The 12,798-nt window shown below is 37.1% G+C and overlaps 2 protein-coding genes across 18 annotated transcripts in view; one reads left to right on the top strand and one right to left on the bottom strand.

Annotated features, from left to right (window-relative positions):
* Positions 1 to 4,484: 4,484 nt before the first annotated feature.
* On the bottom strand, positions 4,485 to 6,037 carry LOC113053277 (ribosyldihydronicotinamide dehydrogenase [quinone]). Its single transcript, XM_026218178.1, has 6 exons — positions 5,928 to 6,037; positions 5,684 to 5,851; positions 5,463 to 5,593; positions 5,272 to 5,385; positions 5,061 to 5,162; positions 4,485 to 4,882 (listed from the first exon to the last, which is right to left on the bottom strand). The coding sequence occupies exons 1-6, from the start codon at positions 5,929 to 5,931 to the stop codon at positions 4,583 to 4,585; spliced, it is 819 nt and encodes a 272-aa protein (XP_026073963.1). The 5' UTR covers positions 5,932 to 6,037; the 3' UTR covers positions 4,485 to 4,582.
* Positions 6,038 to 6,704: 667 nt separating this feature from the next.
* LOC113053275 (leucine-rich repeat flightless-interacting protein 2-like) overlaps positions 6,705 to 12,798 on the top strand; it is a 33,597-nt gene continuing 27,503 nt past the window's right edge. For 3 of the 17 annotated variants that reach the window (XM_026218161.1, XM_026218162.1, XM_026218160.1), the window contains exon 1: positions 6,732 to 7,071. In XM_026218161.1, coding sequence (XP_026073946.1) covers positions 6,982 to 7,071 — 90 coding nt within the window. In that variant the 5' untranslated portion in view covers positions 6,732 to 6,981. Of the gene's footprint in view, positions 7,072 to 12,798 lie in introns of all 17 variants that reach the window. The other 14 variants (XM_026218164.1, XM_026218166.1, XM_026218163.1 and 11 more) reach the window with 9 other exon arrangements.

Genomic DNA, 12,798 nt, shown 5'->3' with positions numbered 1-12,798 from the left:
CAAGTTTCTTAAATCTATTTAGTGTTGCCTGTGCACAAATGGTGTTTATTAACGTCATTTCTTCTTTCAGTAAAGGACAAACATCCTGTATTTCAGCACACTACAGCAGCTGAGTTGTTGTTCCATAAATTAACTTAGATCACGCATATGGAGCATACATCAAAAAACATCTTTCGCCTCCAGAAAGAAGCACGCTGTGAAATATGCACATGTGGTGAGTGCCATCATGTGAGGAAAACAGACTTCAGGCCACGCCATCGTGTTCCAGGTGGTTCTAGTTTCAAGCCTCAGTGCCATGCAGGGCTGAAAGCAGTGTGGGGGATGGCCAACGCTCCATCTGACATCAGGAGCTCATGATAACTCAATGATACAGTTTTGAAAAATTGGAGATGGGAATCTATGTGACTCCTATTCTGTCCTATTTCTGGAAACTCCATCCTCATTGGTGTTAAAATTTAAAAATGACCATTTTTGTTCGTCCTGACTTAATATGCATTGCATTGTAATTATATATGCAACTAAATATATAATGCACTCTGAAACTTAAAGATGACACCTCCCCCTTATTGTGTTGACAGCTGTGACCACATTCAATTTTACATTTTGGTTCCCATTGACGTTCATTATATGGACAAAATCACAAAATATCTTCTTTGTGTTCCACAGAAATAAAAAGTCATATAGGTTTGGAACAAGAGGGTGTGCAAATGATGACATAATTGTCATTTTTATATGAATAATCCCTTTAATAGTTCATAAAACAACTCTAACACTTCTTTGTTTAGAAAGAAATGTTTCCATTATTTGTCAAAAAATCTTCTCATCTTTTGCCCTTTGAGTAATCCAAATTACAAATTCGGTATGGCTGTTGTCACTTGATTTTCTAAAAGTGAAAAATCACCATTGGGATCTATTGAATGAAAGGCTGTGCATGAATTTAAATGACTTTATCTAAGAACCCTGAGGACAGAACCCAAAATCATGTCAAGCTTCCACGTTTTTCCTTGAAGGACAGTCTCTTTAGTGAGGAAGCTCCTTTGATAAACCGCAAGCACATGGTGGAATACTGTGTGCCGCTTTGAAGGCTCTAATTGGCTCCTTGTTTAAGTCATGGAAACATGATATAAGTGATTCCTTATGGGTTTGTGCACTGCAAAAAAAACAAACATAAAAATAAAAAATAAATAAAAAATAAAAAAACCCGGACCAATCCTATCATGTGCTTTACTTTTAAATCAAAGATGTAATTTATCCATTGTCAAACAACAAATAACTGATACATTTTGACATTCAGTTCAGTTCTATTGGTCTCATGATAAAATGTCATGGTTTAAAAAAAAAAAAAAAAAAAAGTCTTGACATCTTGTTGAAGAGCTCAAAAAAATCCTCACATTCAGATGCATCTATAGTTGGATTTAAGTTTAAGGCTTAATTTAAGGATATGCATGCAAACCATTGTGATATATGTTCTTTATTATAACTAACTATAAACCTTCAACTGTCACTTGGGATATTTATTATTAGTATTGCACAGTTCTTACTGAAAAGGTCCAAGCATTTAAGCTTATTGTCTGCATGCTAGAGTACTGAGAGTGTCTGTTATGGTCTGGCACATCAGGAAAGGTGTGGTGAATTCAAAAACCGCACTATGCCCAGGAGACTGCCACCAAATGTTTCCCTTGCAGATCCCATATAACTGTGTTGACTGACTTGTCAACTGTTTTTCTGTCATGCAAAAAATTGTTTTGAAGTCCACGACCATTGCTTAGTGAGAGGTCTCTTCCAAACTTAATTTATTCCCCTAATTTCTTGTTTAATGTTATTGGGATGAGTTTTTACATAGTCATTTGACATATGGTTAAAACATACCACCTTGTGAACAGGGTCAGAAGATGATTTGTTTAAACCATATGTCAACAGAGCCATCAAAGTTTAGCTATGCATTCCAGCATGTGTGTTGGACAGACACGGATTTATAATCTACTCAAAACTGAAACTCGATCCTAAAGTGGATGATTATGTTTATGCATTTACATTTCTTCATTTAGCAGAAACTTTTATCCAAAGCGCCTACAAAAGTTGAACAAAGCAATTCATCACAGAGTCAATAGTATTCATAATAGACAATGCCAGTATTATTATAAAACTATCTCTGCTATATTATAGTAGTCTTTTGTTACAAGATATTTTTAATTAGCTTAATTTTTTTTTTCAGCTTCAGTATAAAAAATAAATAAATAAACCTTAGCAATCAAACTATGATTTGTATTGGCTTTGAAACTGCAGCTAACTAGACCATGCTAAGCAACCACACCTTGAACCTGGGATATTTTAACATAGCCTCAATGTCACCACAAGAGGTCCCTATACAGGCCTAAGCAGTTTCTCTGTTTAATAGGGAATGTTTGTAAAGGAATACTCAACTGCTTACTGCACAGCATACACTGTTTTTAATAATAGTATGTGAAATAGCAAACACACTATGCAATGATAAAAAATACATTGGTAATATGCTACAATGATATTACATGATTCTATCATCTTGCACATATTATTCTGCTATTAGTATTTTACTATCTCAAACAAAACATCTCTATTTCGCATTTTTAATAAAATTTTGTTTAAATGTCTGATCAGATGCATTTTTCATATGGGTTATTCTTCACACTCTAGCTGGAAGCAAGAAAAATAATATACTTAAAGTATATTTTATACTTAAATATAATTAAAAATAATATACTTAAAGTTTCTGAGATTGCTTGGCTAACAGTTTCCAGATTATTTTTGATTATAATTTAGGATCTGTTTTAGATTAATACGTCATAAAAACGCAGCAGGATTTCAAAGCATTATCTGCAGACATCTGCTGAAGAGTTTTGCTGCAGAAAAGGACATGCCTCTGAGGAATTTCCACAGGAAATGGAAAAATCTGTGCACAGCTGGGACAAATACCTTTTGGATAAATGCGGCATATTAAGGTGCTGCTTGTTATAGCATTTGTTCTCGATATTTAGGGCCTTAGAATTGCTTGGATAAAAGCCCCTAGTGGAGACCACTGGCGGAGCAAAACAATACATTGGGAAATCCTTGACTAAGCAGCACCAAATAACCCTCTCTCTTGGTTTCTAACCAACCCGCTCTTAAAGGATTGTATTAAGAGATAGTTCACCAAAAATTCTAACTGTACTCACCCTCATTTTGTTCATAACCCATAAGACGTTTGGTTAATCTTCAAAACACAAATTCATATATTTTTTTAATATTTCAAAAACTTAACATTTCTTGGTACCACAATGGACCAACACCAGCAGATGACATTGCACCCCAAATCATCACAGACTGTGGTAACTAAACACTGGACTTCAAGCAGCTTGGGCTATGAGCTTTTCTACCCTTCCTCCAGACTCTAGGACCTTGATTTCTAAATGAAATACAAAACTTGCTCTCATCTGAAAGAGGACTTTGGACCACTGAGCAACAGTCCAGTTCTACTTCTCCTTAGCCCAGGTAAGATGCCTCTGATGTTGTCTGTGGTTCAGGAGTGGCTTAACAAGAGGAATACAACAACTGCAGCCAAATTCCTTGACACATGTGTGTGTGGTGGGTCTTGATGCCTTGACCCCAGCCTCAGTCCATTCCTTCTTAAGTTCACTCAGATTCTTGAATCAATTTTGCTTGACAATCCTCATAAGGCTGCGGTTCTCTCAGTTGGTTGTACATCTTTTTCTTACACACCTTTTTCCTTCCACTCAACTCTCTGTTAACATGCTTGGATACAGCACTCTGTGAACAGCCAGCTTCTTTGGCAATGAATGTTTGTGGCTTTCCCTCCTGAAGGGTGTCAATGATTTTCTTCTGGACAGCTGTCAGATCAGCAGTCTTCCCCATGATTGTGTAGCCTAGTGAACCAAACGGAGAGACCATTTTGAAGGCACAGGAAACCTTTGCAGGTGTTTTGAGTTGATTATCATGTCACCATATTCTAATTTGTTGAGATTGTGAATTTTCTTAAATGGGAACCAAAATCAGTACAATTTAAAGAACCAAAGACTTAATCTACTTCAGTCTGTGTGCACTGAATGTAATACACAATGAGTTACTGAAATAAGTGAACTTTTCCACAACGTTCCAATTTATTGAGCACCTATACACAAGCTTTCAGGTTTACCATATGTGACTTGCTCCATGTATGCCTGTTCGGATGTATAAAAGCCTAACTTTTTAAAATCCCCCTTCATATAAAGATAGCATTTCTTTACTCCATTCATGTGGATTAGTCGAACAATGGCTTTACAACCTTTATAATATCTAAACTTTGTTTTCGTTCAAAATAAGAGGGCCCCCCCCCCAAGATTAAACTGTCTTATTGGTTCGAAACATGTTGGGGAGCAAGTGCAACTTTCCTTTTTAGGTGCATGGATCTTTTAACTTTCTAAAGATATAGAGGAGCAGCAAATTGTGGGGTTAGACACATTGACTAAAAATTAATCATTCAAAACATGAACAATTTATTCAGGTCTAAAATTCAGCTTTGAGACTTAAACAAGGACATGGCCACATGGGGACAACACTGCACCAGATTTCAAACCCCAGCTTTCATCTGACTTTGGGGTGGCAGCGGTTTCTCCAAGTGTTGGCCCACAGTGAGACCAAAAGGGGAATCAGCCTGCTTCTCCCGGACTTCAGGCTTCAGTTGAAAGCCTTTCCCCTTGTCAAAGATGTCTGCAGGTGGGAATGTGAGAGGTGCCTCATTAAGGAGACCTTGAAGACGAGTACGCCAACTTTCCAACAGGCCTTCGCGAGCCTCAGGAGAGAGATGTGTGGGTGCCCAGAAGATCTGTGGAGCAAGGACCTGGAAGCCACAATAGTTGAGGACCCCATTCTAAAAAAAAAGAAAACATTGGTGCAGGAGTCTCAGGTTAGTACACTCAATTAATGCTGCGTTCCAGGGTTCATGCCCATGCCCTAATCCCTTCAAAGAATTTACCGTACAGAGTGAGAGTGTCAAAGGGGTGAAGGGGCTAGGGACCAAGAAAGAAAATAAAAATGGATATTCTTACTTGAATTGGCCACAATGTGACATTCATGTCTCCATTAATCCCATTGGAGCTGAACATGGTCTCATGGGAACCAGTGGTGAAGGACAACATGGCTTTCTTATCCTGACATGAAATGGATCAAATCATACCAATATTAACAGCCCACTAATTTCATTAAAGACATTTGAAAATCTTTTGATTAATGCTTATGTTTATGATGGGAAGGCCTCACCCTGAATATGCCCTCACTGTAGCACTTTTCCAAGGTGTATGCAAAACCAAGCGTAAGAACCCGGTCCATCCAGCCTTTCATGATGGCAGGAACAGAGAACCAATACATGGGAAACTTCAAGAAATTGACAAGTTGTCAAAAAGGGCGGGGGGGGATTGACGCACACAAATTTCCAAAATGAGACGTCATACCTGAAAAATAACAAGATCTGCTTCTTTTAGTTTCTTGTGCTCGTCTACGATATCAGAAGCTAGTCGCCCCTCCTGCCAGGCCAACATGGTCTCATTTCCATAACAGAAATGATTTGGGTTCATCACCGCTCCTGAGAAACAAATTAGTGGAATACCTGCCATTGAGACAAGGGACTAGTTCTTATTTACGAATAAAACCAACGAAACAGTGCCTCCCACACCAGTAATATCATCCTCTGTTGCCGTGGTCTTGAAATTCATGTCATACAGGTCAGACACAATCACGCGGCAGCCCTGTTTCTTCAGCTCGTCCACAGCAGCATCCTTAACAGCCGCATTGAAAGATCCGGCGCTCTGGTGCGCGTACACGATCAACACAGTCTTTGAAGCTGAAAAAGAATATTAACCAAAGAGATTAAATAAAACGTATAAAAAGTTCAGAGAGGAAAAGAAACTGTAGCTTACTCATGTTTTTCGCCCACAGGTCTCAAAGCATCTACTGAACACATAAACCGATGAGTGAGTTTTAAAGTCACAATCACTCGTGCACAGCTGATTCATTTTACTCATCAGTTGCTGGCAGGCACCCCACAAACACTTGAGGAAAAAATCAATTAGCGGGATTTTTTTAGAGCAAAATTTACGTTTTATTTTTCTTACTGAAGTAATAAACTTCCATCGTATTATGACTGGCAAGTTTCTTTATACCACTAGATGTCAACATGCACCAGCAACTGAACCCATACAAAACTAAATAGCCTATATGCTAAAGCTGAAAAAAAAAACTAAATGTGTTATATAATGTGTTGTTTTATTAATTAGTTTTCTTTCTTCTTTTAATCATGGCGTATCTGGTTACAATTTTCTGCTGAGAAAATAACAGCTGTTTTGTCTCGTCATAGTTTGTTATTTAAACGGGAAAGGACCGAATAATAGACCAGTGTAGTCTGGTTTATTATATTTTCCTCCACGAGTTTATCTGTGTAAAGTGTAAAGGTTTATTATTGTTACGAGGTGCGCATAAGCACATGTGTATGACTTTAAGAAGTGCAAGATATGGTTTCAGTTTTTAGCACCAGAATCCCATGATTAAAAATAGCGAACTTTTGTCTCATCAATAGTGAACTAAAGCGAGACAACTTTTATCCCAGACGTCATCCTGACAACCACACTGTTAAATAACCAAACTCTGAGCAAACAAACTCTAGAATAGATCATTTACAGTCATTTTGGCAGCTCCTCAGCTCCTGACACGTGCGTCATGATAACGCGTTTGCGCCCTCAGCACCGGTGACTCTTCAGTCCTTCTGAGTACAGCACTAGGAAGAGTACAGAAAAAGACGGATGTAACACAATGAACCGCGTCGCGAGCGACACCACGTAGAGTTGCTGTTTTTTGGTTGGAGTCGGAAACGTGCTTTCTTTTTCTTATGCCTTTATTGAAGGAATAGTTCTCCTAAGGATCGCTTCTCACGCGTATAGGAGCGTGTGTTTCTCAGAAGGATATTAAAGGTTACAAATGGGGTCTCAAGGGCCAGGACGTAAAAGAACCTCCAGCAAAAATGGGTTGACTGCTGAGGAAGATGCCCTCAGTGTAATCGCACAACAGGTAAATTGATCTCTTAAGGGTTAAACTAATGCAAAGGTCTTAGTTGCAGATGTTAAGGCTTAAACTCTAGACTGGAACAATATGACAATCACGTGGTTCTGCCTCCTGAGTTAATTTATTAAACCAAATAACTTTACACAGTTTCACGAGTATCTTATTAACATTACAACAGGCTAACTAAGGTAAAGTCCCAGTTTTGCCCTCATCTGGCCCTGTATTGCCTATATTTATATGTTACTTACAAGCTGTAGATCATTTCCTCTCCTAGTCATGCTTCCTGTTTTAAGAACCTAACTACAAGTTACTGAGTTGTGTTGTTCAAATGTGTTATTTTAATGTAGCATGGCAGTAGGCTAATGTATTTGAAAGTGCCACCAGTCTGCAACATAAGCAGGGTTTGATGTGCTAGAACAGGTGCTGGGTTCATGGTAGAGAAAAACTTGACTGCTTAGGAAGTGATTTTGACCCAGTCAGATTTTCAACAGATGTATATGTTGTTTCTTCATTGCACACCTAAAGTGAAAAGTCAGGGCTGTATGTAAAGTGCACGTTTTCACAGACAGTTAAACTGTATTTGCAGCATGTTTCATTCTATTAATAGTGTGTCTCTGTTTGACACATGCTCAGTGGTTGGCAGGAGAGAGGCCTTCTCATGAACTGCCCTCAGTTTAGAGTGTGAAATACTGTACAGCCAGAGAAGCATGATATGTTTGTGTGTACACATAAAACTGTCTCTGCGTTTACATCATTCATTTAATTTATTGAAGGCAGTGGTTTTATGGGAATTTCTGAATTGCAGTATTAAACACTTGGTATGTGAATGCATAATCCATGAACTAAACTATTTAATAAACAGCCCAAGTGGCAGAGGATGCTCTTTTGTAAGTGGGCAGTTTGTTTTCTGTAGCACATAGAGTCGACCTCTTGTAAGAGAGCACATGGATGAAGAGAGATTCAGGTGAAACGCACCCATGTTATCAAATGTACAATCAATCAGGAGGCAAAATTCAGTTTCACAATTTCAGCATGAATGCTAAAGGTTTTTTTTCTGATCCAACCTGTTTCTCTTGAAATGGAAATGATTATTTTTTTTTGCGTACTCCCATGTGGCTTTGCAACAGAGCTTTTGCAAATATAAACAGCAAGGTCTTATTAGAGCTTCTCTCTCAGCAGGTTTGGTTTCAGTTAGACGTGACACGATTCTGTGGTTTTAACCCTTTTATTACTGAGTGTTTGACATTTTCAAGGCAGCCGTAAAGTTTTGAATGCATATAGGGTTTATAGCTTTTTTTTCTTTCACAAAGCCACTTTATCTTCTTTTAAATAGCTGTTTCAGTACTTACTCCCTGTGTTCCATTGTGCCACCTTTACTCACCCGGTACCTGCATTTCTTTTTTCTGATAGTCTGCTGTTCCACACTTGCTTGATCTCTGACAAGCTGGTATGTGGGTCCTAGTGTGTTCTTTGATTTTGTAATAAGTGCTTTAAAAATAGAAGGCCCACAGAGACCAGCTGTTAGTGCAGTTCAAGACCAGACATGAAGTTTCGGGGGGGCCATTACAATGAGCAGGAGTAGGAAACCGGCATCTGATACTGGATGCAGTGAAAAGGAACACATGCTGATAATATCTGCATCAGTAATCCTCAGTGGCTGTGCTTTTCTGGTGCTATCTTATATAGCTAAGCATTAAAGTGTGAGATGGGCCATAATAGAACATGAGTCAGTGGAGGATTCCCTGAAAAACAATTTCAACAATGGCTGCTCAACACTTTGATCCAGTGTCCTATTTATCTTTCTACTGACACAGATGCAAGTTGTGTTATCTGTTAAGACAAAATGATGACAAATAGTTTGTTTTCAGCTGTGTGTCTTTAGTTCATTACTACATTCCCCAGTGTTCCCCAAAATGTCTATGATAATTATTGTTGATCTATGATATGTAATCTTAAAATAACAGAATAATCACGAAATAGAAAACTTTTGTAACATTGTAAATGTCTTTTCTGTTACAAGCTCTTGGTGCATAAAGAAGATCTGTAAAGCTGCAAAGACTAAAGTCTCAAATCCAAAGAGATATTCTTTATGGAAGTTAAAAGTCGTTTTTTATATTTAAAGTATTTGCCACTGATGATTCAAACGCGAGTTTCGATCAGTGTAGAGTAGTGCTTGCTTGTTGTTTTTCCGATCACCAATGCAGACATGGTTTTATGTATACACAGCACGATATGCAATGCAATACGTAAAAAGACAGTATAAGTCATTATAATTAGTAATTATGTCCCCATAAGATGCAGCAAATTCCTCATTTGTAATGGTTTTAATTGGTTTTGTCTCATTGCGCTGGGACACACGGGCATCACAATATGGTAAGGGGCATAACATTTCCATCACATGCTTGAGGCATTCGGCCAATAACAATGCATTGGATAGCTGACCAATCACAGCACACCTCGCTTTTCAGAACGATTATCTTTGTAAAAATCGACATGTTTCAGAAGGCGGGGCGGAAGAGAAGTAGACAACAATGTGTGTTTTGAACCTTAAACCACATAAACACTTTTCATTACACCAAATATACAACATACTGTAATGTTCTTTTTAGTGACGTCATATGACCCCTTTAATGTTCCATTCATAAGTCCTTAAAAAATGGTTTCCATGAAATATTTAGCAGAACAATTGTTTTCAAAATGTTTTTAAACCCCAAATCGGCATATCTGAATTATTTGAGTAATGACTGCTGAACATTCAACTTTGACAACACAGCAATATTTGTTTTATAACATTTTTAAATATACAAAAATAGTACGTTTCTATTTTTAGACTTATAATGCAATATTTCTGTCTGGTAACAATACTTTTGGTTAAATAAACGCTGCTTTAGTGAGCACAAGAGACTCCTTTCAAAACATGAAAAACTCTGCCATTTTTTTTTCTCCTCAAAACCATGCATGTCCCTGACAGATGTCACTCAAACAAATGGGTTTCCTGAGAAGTCACACTCTTCTCTGTGAAACGCCTGTTCTCTGTAAACAGCACAAAAGTGATAAATAATTAAAATAATGAGCCAATAGTGCACCCTATGCTTTTCGATTATTTTATCCAGAAAGCTAGCCAATAAGAAACGCGCTCTGTTTGTGACCCATTTTGCATTTCTTACCTGCTTACTGATTTGTAATAATAATAATAATGTGATTCAGAGTGGACTAGTAACTTGTTTTAAATGGTCTAAATCACATTAAGAGAGCTTTCATAATGTGAGAGTTATAATTAGCAGGAAGTAGTATGTATAGGTCAAGCCGTTGATAGAGTGTCATTATGCCAGGCTGAACTAGTGTTCTCCTTCTTATTATATAAAAAATATAGAGCAGATATATGTACCATAAATGAAATCATATTAGAATGCTTTCTGAAGGATCACGTGACACTAAAGACTGGAGTAATGGCTGCTGAAAATTCAGCTTTACTGAATAGATTACATTGTAAAATATATTCAAATCGAAATCAGATCTTTAAAATGATAAAAATATTTCACAATATTACTGTTATACTGTATTTTCTTATCAAATAGGTGCAGCCTTGGTAACAGTCATTGCTAACAGTCTCAATATTTCAAAACATTATGTCTTAAAACATCTCCACTGGAAGCTATTAGCAATCTCGGCTAAATTCGCTGGTGCTGTTTACAGTGTCATTCAATGACTGAGATGGATGAAAGCAGATTAGGAAGCCAGGTTAGAGTCAGATCCAGACTGAAGGGTGTTTAGTCGATTAATCAGGGCTCAGGGTTTGGCGATGAGAGCTGTCTGACTGCTAGATGTAAACTCATTGTCATCAGCATTGATTTTATATTTCAGCATTCAGTAGAAGAGTCCTGATATCAAAGTATATGATCGTGTGTCCTCACACATAAATGGTTTTATGAATACAGAGCACAGCAGCACAATGACACATTAACACCTGCTTATCACTGGTCCATGACAGTCATAACAGTTATCTGACTCTCTCAGCAACTCGAGGTAAACTTGCACTGAATGTATTCAACAATGCCCTATTCCTGCTCCTTTTCATCAAGGGCCTTGTTGCAGAGCTGTTGATGCATGTTAAAGCAAGACACTGCATCGCAAGCTCCAGCACGCTTAAGTCAGAGACCTTTTTCACATACTGACATCTTTAACCAAGAATCGAACCTCTCCATAGAAAGACAAGGAAGACAAGGATACACACCTGTCACCAATGGGCCCATGAAGATTGTTATCACAGTTGCTTTCCTGTTTATTCTCTGCTGTTGGGACGCTTCCCGTATAAAGGAATAATGCAGACAGAGTCCAAAATTCTAGTGCTCTTGATGCTGATTGGTCAGGATGTTTGTGTAATAAGCCTTAAGCCATGATATTGTGATAACTGCTTTATATTTAGTCATGTGTTTTTATGACAAAAATATTGTCATAGTCTGTTTTACACTTTCTGTTGATATAAAATGTCAGAAACCAGGACTGTGCTTCCCAAAACCATTGTAAGGCTAAGTAGATCATGTTGCCAGTGGTCTGTACGTAGGCATAACTCCTGTAATGCTAAGTTTAAATTTTCTGCATTTCAGCTCTGCTCTAGCTTGTTTACTAGTCTTGGCATTGTGTAACATTAATATTTGTTCTTGTGACAAGTTCAACTATGTTCCTCAGTTCTACACTCAAAAAGCTGTGGTATAGTTGCATTAGGTTTAAGTGTATTCATCTGTTTGGTTTGCATTTATAAAGCAAACAAAAAAAGCTGATTATATTCACATTGATGTTAATTCTAAACAAATTGATTGTTTAGAATTAACATCAATGTGAATATAATCAGCTACAAAAAATGAACATGGCTTATATATGGATAGCTGCAACATTCACTAGAATATGAGATCCATTGATAAATATGTAAACCTGGTTATTTTATATTTAAAACACATCCAGTTTATTACAGAAATATCATTATTTTTTCATATGTATGACTGACAGATATATGTTACATAAAATTTACTTAGTCCAAATGTATGGAAATTTTGAATGTAGTTAAAATACATAAATCTTAATATGTACATAAATCCTTTTTTTATGTTAAACCTGTCTATTAAGTTAAATTAAGTTGCATGAAATACACAAGGAAGAAATTTGTCCCTTTTTCATGACTGATTAACTTGGTGTACAAGGTCATATTGTGGATTCTGTTCAGATAAGGTTGTGTGCTAAAGTGAAAGGAATGCACATTCAGACAAACACAGGCTTTGGTCTCCGTTTAGCCACTTGGTGCAAGTTGTTTGCTTATTTGACAAATGTAGGTGTGAATCGGTTTAATGTGTAAAAATTCTGTAAAGTTGCAAGGACACTGCTCATTCCTCTGTATGAAGTAATACAATTAATCTTCTGTTTTCACACTGAACTGACTCCAGCTGACCTTCCCATCTCATTTAACGGAGATTGTCAAAACCTCTCTTACATGGGTCATATACGAGGCTAAAATAGAAATGCTATTGTTATTTGAAATTTTGAGAATTTCTTTTGAGAACTTAGAATATATATATATATATAAAAAAATTGGTTTAACTGTCTTTGTTTCTGTCCAAGTATTTTTATGTGAATGTAAAATATCACATAATGTTTTTTTTTTTTTTTTTTTTTTTTTTAAAGCTCTGGTCTCTTGAGTCATACTTTTATATCTTATAAGGAATCTACAACATTATCACC

Source organism: Carassius auratus, chromosome 34, assembly GCF_003368295.1.
Source record: "Carassius auratus strain Wakin chromosome 34, ASM336829v1, whole genome shotgun sequence".
In the NCBI taxonomy this organism is placed as follows: Eukaryota; Metazoa; Chordata; class Actinopteri; order Cypriniformes; family Cyprinidae; genus Carassius; species Carassius auratus.
This window is presented reverse-complemented; position numbering and strand designations above follow the sequence as displayed.